The sequence below is a fragment of the Muscardinus avellanarius genome (assembly GCF_963383645.1).
Source record: "Muscardinus avellanarius genome assembly, chromosome: 13".
NCBI classification, from domain to species: domain Eukaryota; kingdom Metazoa; phylum Chordata; class Mammalia; order Rodentia; family Gliridae; genus Muscardinus; species Muscardinus avellanarius.
This window is the reverse complement of record NC_137799.1, coordinates 47,496,737-47,506,856: the sequence shown is the minus strand read 5'-3', so window position 1 is coordinate 47,506,856 and position 10,120 is coordinate 47,496,737. Positions and strand designations below refer to the sequence as shown.

General features: G+C 34.3%; 1 protein-coding gene across 1 annotated transcript in view; it reads left to right on the top strand.

The window, feature by feature from the left end:
• Window positions 1-745: 745 nt before the first annotated feature.
• The window catches only part of IFT74 (intraflagellar transport 74), a gene marked incomplete at its 3' end in the record, with an annotated part of 75,294 nt that continues 65,919 nt past the window's right edge, over window positions 746-10,120 (top strand). The window contains exons 1-6 of the mRNA XM_080708455.1: window positions 746-1,003; window positions 2,850-2,985; window positions 4,306-4,354; window positions 6,411-6,509; window positions 6,670-6,730; window positions 9,892-9,951. Coding sequence (XP_080564581.1) covers window positions 884-1,003; window positions 2,850-2,985; window positions 4,306-4,354; window positions 6,411-6,509; window positions 6,670-6,730; window positions 9,892-9,951 — 525 coding nt within the window. The 5' untranslated portion in view covers window positions 746-883. The remainder of the gene's footprint in view (window positions 1,004-2,849; window positions 2,986-4,305; window positions 4,355-6,410; window positions 6,510-6,669; window positions 6,731-9,891; window positions 9,952-10,120) is intronic.

Genomic DNA, 10,120 nt, shown 5'->3' with positions numbered 1-10,120 from the left:
CTTTTAACTTCCACACTGATTCCTACTTACTGAAATCCTGAAAGCCAGAAGATGAGTAACTTTGACAAGATGATCCACTCACAACCAATTTTTTTTTTTAATGGCACTGGGATTCCTGGAACCCTTCTACCTGTGGGCTACACTCCCAGACCTATTATATATATGTATATATATTTATATGTATTTATTTATATATAAAATATATATTTATATATATGTTATATATTATATATTTATATATTTTATAAATATATTATATATATTTATTTATATATAATATATATATATATATATATTTTTTTTGGAAACAGTATCTCTTAAGCCTGCGCGGCTGGCTTCAAACCTGCGTGATCCTCCTGTCTCTGCCTCCCAAGCACGGGGATTACAAGTGTGCGCCACCACGCCCGGCTCCAATTTTTTTTTTAAAATAGAGGTCACTTGGATCTGGGAAGCTGCTGAGAGATGAGGTGAGGCAGCGACAGCTTCTAGTGCTTGCTGGCCGCATGGTTACAGGGACCTGCCTCATCTGATAGTTCTAAATGAAACATTAACCTGTTATGTCCTACTGTCTATTATATGGGACACTTACAAAAATCTAAAGCAAGCAATTTTCTAGGTGGCCTATAACGTTTTCCAAGGTTTTTATAAGTGTCCGATGTATAGGACAATAGAACATAATGGGTTAATGTGGAATTTAAACAGAATGAAAGCAAGCTTAGACTTGTAGTGCTGTATGGAATGGTAATTAGCAAGAATAGGTATAATGAATAAAATGTTTGAAGGAAGAGTATTGGGACCCAGTGCCTTACTATAAATGTTTTCAAAGGAGCATTAAACACTTTTTTTTTTTTTTTTTGCTTCTACACAGTAATAAAAGTGAACAATGGCCAGTAATCACAAATCTCCAACATCTCGCCCTGCTTCACGAGGTGGAATTGGGTTGACGGGAAGACCTCCTTCTGGAATACGACCATCATCAGGAAATGTTCGAATGGCAACTGGGGTAAGTTAAAAACAAATCTGTTGGAAGCTCATGTATATATTCTGGTAGAAGTTGCAAGTCTTTTATATAATAGATTCTACTTATTGTTTCTTTTTTCTACAAACAGCATACTATTATATATATATGTTTGTTTTTGGAAAATATCTAAAAATATAAATGCAGAAGAATTTTGGGATGACACCATTGAGGGTCAATACTTGCTGTTGCTGATCCTCAAACTTATTTTAAAGCTACAAAAGTTTAAAATGGCATAGTGTTTTGGGGCCAGAATCAAATGAAAGGGAATAGATTAGAAATAGAATTAGGCATATGCAAATATTTAGTTAGTAACTAAGGTTAGCCACGAACTATGACCCTCCTGCCTCAGCCTCCCAAGTACTAGGATTACAAGTGTGTGCAACAATGCCCGACCTTGTTACTACATGTGTGTTTGTGTATGTGTGTGTGTCAGGTACTAAGGATTGAACCCAGCGATATTCTACCTCTGACCTGCACCCCTAGCTATTATTTATTTATTTATTATCTATCTCTTTTTTTAAATTTTTGATTGAACTCAGGGGCATTCTACTTTCAAGCTAACACCTGCAGCCCTTGTTTTATAATGTTTATTGATTGACTGATTGATTGATTGATTTTTGTGGGTTTTTTTTTTTGTGGTACTAGGGATTGAACCCAGGGTCCTTATACTTTCAATGTACAACCTCAGCCCAATTTTATTTTGAAACAGGGTCTCATTAAGTTGATGAGTCTCCCTAATTGCTGAGGCTATACTGGAACCTGTGATTCTCCTGTCTCAGCCTCCCAAATACTAGGATTACAGATGTGTGCCACCATACCTGGCTTAGATTTTATTTTGAAACAAAATATTGTTGCTAAATTGCTGAGGCTAGGCTTTGAACCTGAAATTCTCTTGTCTCAACCTCCCAAGTACTGGGATTTCAGGCATGCACCATCATATCCGACTTTATTTTTTATTTATTTATTTTTTAATTTTTAATTTTTAGGTGGTACTGGGGTTCCTGGAAGCCCTTCTACTTCCAGGCTACACTCCCAGACTTATTTTTTTTAATATAATTTTATTTGGAAACAGTGTCTCTTAAGCCAGTGCAGCTGGCTTCGAACCTGCGCGATCCTCCTGTCTCCGCCTCCCAAGTGCGGGGATTACAAGCGTGCGCCACCACGCCAAGCCTTATTTTTTATTTTGAAATAGGATCTTGTTAAGTTGCTGAGGCTGGCCTTGTCACTACTTTTTATATAATCCTTTAGAACTTTATAAAAATATAATTATAAATACTATTTTATAAAATTTTTTTCATACATTATAACTTAATTATTTCCTGTGGTGGACATTTAGTTCCTTTCCAGTGTTTGGATATTAAAAATAATGTCGATACATAGAATTTGAAATTTTAATAAAATATGTAATATTCATAGAATTTTAAATATTAAAAAATTTATTATTTAATAATATTTAACACTTCAGATATTCAAATATATAAAGAATATTTTATGAATTGTATAGAATTTTAATTTATTTCATAAATAATATTTTCAGTGTTGCAGTAGTGTGGATACAGTGTTGTTTTTCTGTTTAATAAAAGTGAACAAAATTTTTTTTTTTTTTTTTTTGGTCGTACTGGAGTGGAATCTAGAGGCCTTCTACCGCCAGGCTACACTCCCAGACCTATTTTATAATTTTATATTTTTATTTGGAAACAGGGTATCTTAAGCCAGCAAGGCTGGCTTCGAACCTGTGCAATCCTCCTGTCTCCACCTCCCAAGCGCAGGGATTACAAGCGTGTGCCACCACGCCCAGCCTAAAAATGAAATCTTGTTTGCTATTTAGATGCCACCTGGAACAGCAAGACCAGGTTCTCGTGGTGGTCCCTTGGCGACAGGTGGAGTTCTATCATCTCAAATCAAAGTTGCTGATCGTCCTGTAACACAACAAGGTTTGAGTGGAATGAAAACTGGGATGAAAGGTATCTATTTTATGAACATGAGTATATTTTATACAAAAATTATTTTAGTGTTATAAAAGCAAATAAAAATTATGGCATATAGTTCTTATTTGTCAGTTCATAAAATCGCTATGAGATAACAGAATGAATCTGAAAAACATTGTAAACTAGAAAGTAATGCATTTATGAGCTATTTTGATTTTCATTTTTCTGAACGTGGAAAATTGCTATAATCTGAAAACTTTGGAAATAATTTGAAGAAAAGCTCATGATTGAAAGCTAAACTTCTAGTATGTAGAAATATTCTGAAATACTTTTTGATAGTTTCCATACAAAATGCCAGTTAAGATATCTGTGTTTATGAGAAATTAGTCAAGAGATGTTCCTTTTTTTCTGATACTACTCTATTGTAATGCTTAAGTAAGGAAATAAGGCTAACACACAGATCTTAATCTCTTATATGCTAAAACTCGGTGAACATTATTATGAAGACTTTTTTTTTTTTTTTTTTGCAGTGCCAAGGGTTGAACCCAGGGGCATTCTACCTCTGAGGTACACTCCCAGCTCTAGTTTTTATTCTTTATTTTGAAACAGGGTCTCACTAAGTTGTGGAAGTCATCACTAAGTAGATGAGGTTGGCCACAAACCTGCAATCCTCCTGTCTCAGCCTCCCAAGTACTGGGATTACAAGCATGTGCCGCCATGCCTGGCAAGACTTTCTTTTTTTACTTGTGACAGTGATTTGTGAGAGCAGAAGATAGTCTACAGGTACAAAATTAACTTTTAAGATATTAAGATATCATTCTAGAGTTGGTCTTATTTATGGGCTCCTTGTCTGCAGATTCAACCAACCAAAGATCCAAAATTAGTCGACAAAACCTCCATCTGTACTGAATATGTACAGTACTTTTTTTTTCTGTCTTTATTTCCTGCACAATGTAGTATAGTAACTATATAGCATTTACATTGTTTTAAGTTTTTGGGTTTGTTTGGGTTTTTTTGGTATTGGGGATGGAATCCAGGACATTCTACCTCTGAGCTATATCTTCATCCCTATTTTATTATCTTATTTTGAAACAGGGTTTCTCCAAGTTGCAGAGAGCCTCATTAAGTAGCTGAGGCTGGCCACTAGTCCTTCCTTTGTGCTCTTAAAATTCAATATTCCCTCATGTCATGATTATGATTCTAAGATTCTTTTTTCATCTCTGAATCTTCTTGATGTATTGGACCATTCATGAGGACTACCTGAGAATTATGACATGCAATTTTAGTTGAGCTTTTGATTTGCTATTTTGTTGACATTTTGAAACTGACCATTAATATTAAAAAAATATTTTTTAGGTCCCCAGAGGCAAATTTTAGACAAATCTTATTATCTTGGACTTCTTAGGTATGTTAAATAAACATGTCTTTCTGTATATGATCATGAAGTTTTAGATATGGTTCTTAAAATAATTAGTTATGTTTTGTTTAAGAATTATTTTGTATTCTAATATAATTTCTCATCAATTTGGCTATATTTCAAAATAGATTGATAATGCAATTATGCTAAGATTTTAATTTTATGTATTTGCATGAATGTGAGCTATGCATTTTGCCTTTGTGTTGCTACAACAAAATACCTGAGACTGAATAATTTACAAATTGCAGAAATTTATTTCTCATAGTTAGGGAGGTTGAGAAGTCCAGAATCAATGTGCTGGCAGATTTGGTGTCTAGTAAGGGCCTGATCCTCAAAAGATGGCATAGTGTAGGTGTCATCACATGATGGAAGAGCAAAAAAGGATCTGTGTACTTCTTACAACTCTCTCATAAGGCACTGATTTCTTCCAGGATGGCAAAGCCTTCATTACCTAATCACCAAAAGGCTCTATCTCTTCGTATTGTTGAATATAGGAATCAATTTGAATGTAAATCTGGGAGAGGATATATTCAAACCATAGCATAAAGTTAACTTTTGCCATCTAATGATAATAATAATCTTTGCGGGGCGTGGTGGCACATGCTTGTAATCCCCGTGTTTGGGAGGCTGAGACAGGATGATCGCACAGGTTTGAAGCCAGACTCAGCTACTTAGTGAGGCTCTCAGCAACTTAGTGAGACCCTCTTTCCAAATAAAATATAAAATATGCCTGGGAGTTTAGCCCGTAGGTAGTAAGCCCCTGGATTCCACCCCTAGTACCACCAAAAAAAAAAAAAAAAAAAAAAAGTATAGACTCTGAAATATAGTATTCATACTATTTAAATGTCATCAATTTATATCTAATAAAAAAGGAAATATACATACATTTACTTACCATAACCTAATCAGTACAGAGTTTTACACAGTATATGTTTGGTCAATTACCACAAATGTGGCTTGATTTTAATTAATAAACTTTGTTTTATATCTCTAAGTGTACAGCTCTAAATTAAGAACGTTGTTATTCTCTACCTTTTCTCCACTTGGAGGATCTGCTGTCTTATATATATTTTCCCATTTTACTTTATTTTCACCATTTATATCTTTTTTCTTTCTTATTTTCATTTCCACTTCATTTAATTCATCCTTCCATAATACTCTAAAATCCTTATTTTCTTTTTTAGTTTTTCTATATGTGTGTGGTACTGGGGATTGAACCCTAGGGATATAGTACCACTGAGTTATACCCTCATCCCTTTTTATTTATTTATTTATTTTGGTATTTTTATGGTACATAAAAGTTGAATACAGGGATGTTCTAACTATGGACTATACCCCCAGCCCTGTTTTATTTATTTATTTTGAAACAGGATCTTGGTGTCCTGATCATGCTAGCCTTGAACCTGCAGATCCTCCTATCTCAGTCTATCAGGTACTGGGGTTATTGCCAGGTGCCAACACACCGTGCTTTGTAGTTCTTCTTGATTCTTTTGTTTCTCAATTAATGGGATCCTTTTGATTCTCAAACCCCTGAAGACAGTAAAGAAAAGGGTAGGTTTCTGGTGTGGTGATACATACTTATGGCCCCAGTACTTAGGAGGCTGAGGCAGGAAGATAAGTTTGAGGCCAGCCTGTAGTAAATTAACAAGACCCTATCTCAAAATAAAAATAAATATAATAGGGCTGGTGGTGTAGCTCAGAGATAAATATTTCTGGGTTCAATCCCTAGTACCAAAAAAGAGAGAGAGAGAGAGAGAGAGAGAGAGAGAGAGAGAGAGAGAGAGAGAGAGAGAGAGAGAGAGAGAGAAAGAGAAGAGAGAGAAGAGAGAGAGAGAGAAAATGAGAATTGTAGGTTTCCCCCGTCTGTCCTCAAAGCTAAAATCATTAAGAAAGGCCAGCAAATAAAGCCCTGAAACATTTTTTTAGTGTATTTCAGAAAGCCTTTATATTATTGTCATATATTAATGAAGAGTTTGTTTTTTTGAACTAGAATGGATCTTTTTTGTATTAGAAGTATGGCTGACTTTCCTCTCTTTTCAATTAGAAGTAAAATAAGTGAACTTACAACCGAAATTAATAAACTTCAGAAAGAAATAGAAATGTACAATCAAGAGAATTCGGTGTATTTGTCATATGAAAAGAGGTAAGTAATTTGTAGTTAAAATGTGCAAGATACCTTTAATTATATATTTATCTTCTGAATAAGCATTAATTCAGTATTCACTCAACACTGTATTCATACTGAATATGAATCTCTAGTTATCAATAATGTTTGCATGAATGCATTTATTTTATGCTTGCAGGGCAGAGACTTTAGCTGTTGAAATCAAAGAGTTTCAAGGACAACTAGCAGACTACAATATGGTATTTTCTCTTTTCTGAGTAAATTCCTTTGAATTTTTTCATAGATATTTATTTACCATTTGTGTGTGTGTGTGTGTGGTGGGGGTTGGTGTTAGAACACCCAAGGGTTCTTTCTCAAAGCTATACCTCCAGCCTTTATTTTACTTTTTATTTTGAAACAAGGTCTTGCTAAGTTCTGAACTATTTTTTATTCTTTATTTTGAAACCGGGTCTCACTGAATTGCAGAGGGCCTCACTAAGTAGTTGAGGCTGTCTGCGATCCTCTGGTCTCAGGCTCCCGAATGCTGAACCTCTGAAGTATAGGAATTACAGTCATGTGCCACTACACCCAGATAAGAATGTATTATTTTAAATACTAAATAATACATGAATATATATTTATCATGAGAGATTCAGACTATAAAATGTATAAAGTGCTCCTTTTTTCACTATCATTTTCTTCCCCAGAAAATACTTGGCTTACCAGATTTATAGGTATTAATCCAATGAGTTTTATTTTTATTTATTTATTTATTTTTGTGGCACTGGGGATTGAACCTTGGATATTCTACCTCAGAGCTATACCCCAGCCCAATTTTATTTCTTATCTGGAAACAGGGTCTCACTAAGTTGCAGAGAACCTCACTAAGTTTCCGAGACTGGCTTCAAACCTGTGATCCTGTCTCAACCTCCTAAGTACTGAGATTATAAGCATGATACCATGCCATGCCTGGCTCCAGTTTTTTTTTTTTTTTTTTTTTTGGTGGTACCAGGGATTGAACCCAGGGTCATTCTATCTGAGGTATACCCCAGCCCTATTTTTATTTTTTTGAATCAGAGTCTTACTAAGTTGTAGAGGGCCTAAGTAGCTGAGGCTTGGTGAAAACCTGTGATTCTCCTGTCTCAGCTTCCCAAGCACAGGGATTACAAGTGTGTGCCACCATGCCTGGCATTAATTTTTTTTATAAATACATTTATTTTGGAATACAGAAATATACACATGCTGTCCCCCATAACAATTTTAAAATAATAAATTTTTAAATAATTAGAATATTTCAGTCAGCATTCTCACTGCTATGACCCAAAATACCTGATTACCACAGTATAGAGGAAGGGAGATTTATTTACTCAGGGTCCTGAAGGTTTCAGTATATGTTAGTCTGGCTTCCATGCAGTAGCCTGGGCTACATGTCGGTTCTCACAACATAATTTCATATTTCTCAGAGCATAATTCTTAAATTTGTCAAAAAATACAATCTGTAACATTTTGTGGCATATACTAATCAGTGGTATTTTCTTTAGAAAATGATTTCTAGTCTAATTAGTATCAATTTTTTTGTGTGGTGCTGGGTATTGAACCCAGGGGCATTCTACTTTTGAACTACAATCCCAGTCCAATTTTTTTTTATTCTTTATTTTGAAACAGGATCTCACTAAGTTGTAGAGGCCCTCACTAAGTATCTGAGGCTGGCCGCAAACCAGAATCCTCCTATCTCAGGCTCCCAGGTACTGGGATTATAAGAGTGCACCACCATACCTGGCTTCAAAATATTTTTATGATATGAAATAACATTAGGTGAAAGGGATTGCTAGTTCTGCTAGAATATACTAGGTAAATATCTTAATATAAAAATAGTAATAACGTGTAAAATATATTTTTTGAGCCGGGCGTGGTGGCGCACGCTTGTAATCCCCGCGCTTGGGAGGCTGAGACAGGAGGATTGCACAGGTTCGAAGCCAGCCTCAGCTGGCTTAAGAGACCCTGTTTCCAAATAAAATATAAAATAGCTCTGGGAATGTAGCCCGGAGGTAGAAGGCCCCTCCCTGGGTTCCATCCCCAGTACCACAAACACACACACACACACACACACACACACACACACACACAAATACATATATATATATATATATATATATATATATATATATATATTTTGTAGGTTTAGTAGACTAATATCTAATAAAAAGCATTAGGTATCTACCACACAATTTTTATTCAATAAATATTAGATCTTGATGGCACTTATTTATAATAACAAATGAAAAATATGATATATGCTAATATATCTTATATTAGTAAAGCTTAGGTTTTTAGCATCAATTATACCTATATAATTTGTTTTTAATTTTAATTTCTAAGTAATTTGACTTTATATTGAAATTCTGGCTCCATTACTTCCTATATTTCTTTATCTGTGAAATCTGAACAATAAATAATATATACATTATGAATTATTCTGAAAAACTAGGTGAGTTGATGTATTTAACTGGCTCTTAACAGTGTTTGGCCCAGGGCCAATACTCTATGTCAGCATTTGATATCACTGCCTAATTTTTGAGTTAGGCTTACTAGTATACTATCAGTGCCTTCCCCTGATTTTTTAAAAATCTTACATCTTCACTAGTATAAATTTGTGACAGCTCTTCTAAAAACTTTTGCCTTTTCTCTGCATTTCTTTTAAGCTCAGCCATCTTTACAGATCAAGCAAAGCTCTTCATCAAAGTATACTCTGAAGGAAGACAATTTCATTGATAATGCTCAATTTTTTATGTTAAACTATAGTTTATTTTTTGACCAAATGCATAGTATATGTTTACTGATTAGTTCAATATTTGTTTTTATTTTAGAAGACACAACACTTAGAAATGTTAGTATATATCCAGGCATGGTGACACATGGTAGTCCTGTAATTGGGAGACTGATGAGATAAAGTTCCAGATTAGTGTGTGGTTATTTATCAAGACCTTGTTTCAAAATGAAAAATAAAATAGGTCAGGTCTGATGGCGCACGCTTATAACCCCAGTACTTGGAAGGCTGAGACAGGGAGGAGGATTGGGATCGCGGGTTCACAGCCAGCCTCAGCTACTTAGTGAGGACCTATGCAACTTAGTGAAACACTATTTCAAAATAAAAAACAATAAAAAATAGGGTTGGAGGTGTAGCTTGGAGGTAGAATGCCCCTAGGTTCTATCCCCAGTTCCATGGAACTTGGAAAAAATAAAATAGAAAAGTAAAGTTCAGAAGTAAAATACTCCTTAGTTCAATCCTCAGTACCACACACACACACAAAGAAGTATTAATATTTAATTATTACTCATTATTTTGTAAGATTGAATTGCTTATATTATGAATTATACAGAACATTAAGACTAAGAATGATTTTTTAATTTTTATTTTTAGTTGGTAGATAAACTTAATACCAATATTGAAATGGAAGAAGTAATGAATGATTACAACATGGTAAGAAAATTATATAATTATAAGCAATATATTTATATAAATCATATCCTCTAAAATAAAACATTTATATGTATAGCTTGATAAAATGATATGGATCTTAGAAATGAGTATTTCTGTCATCCTACATATCCAGATTATAGGTGAACTCCCATTTTTAAAAAAAATTCCC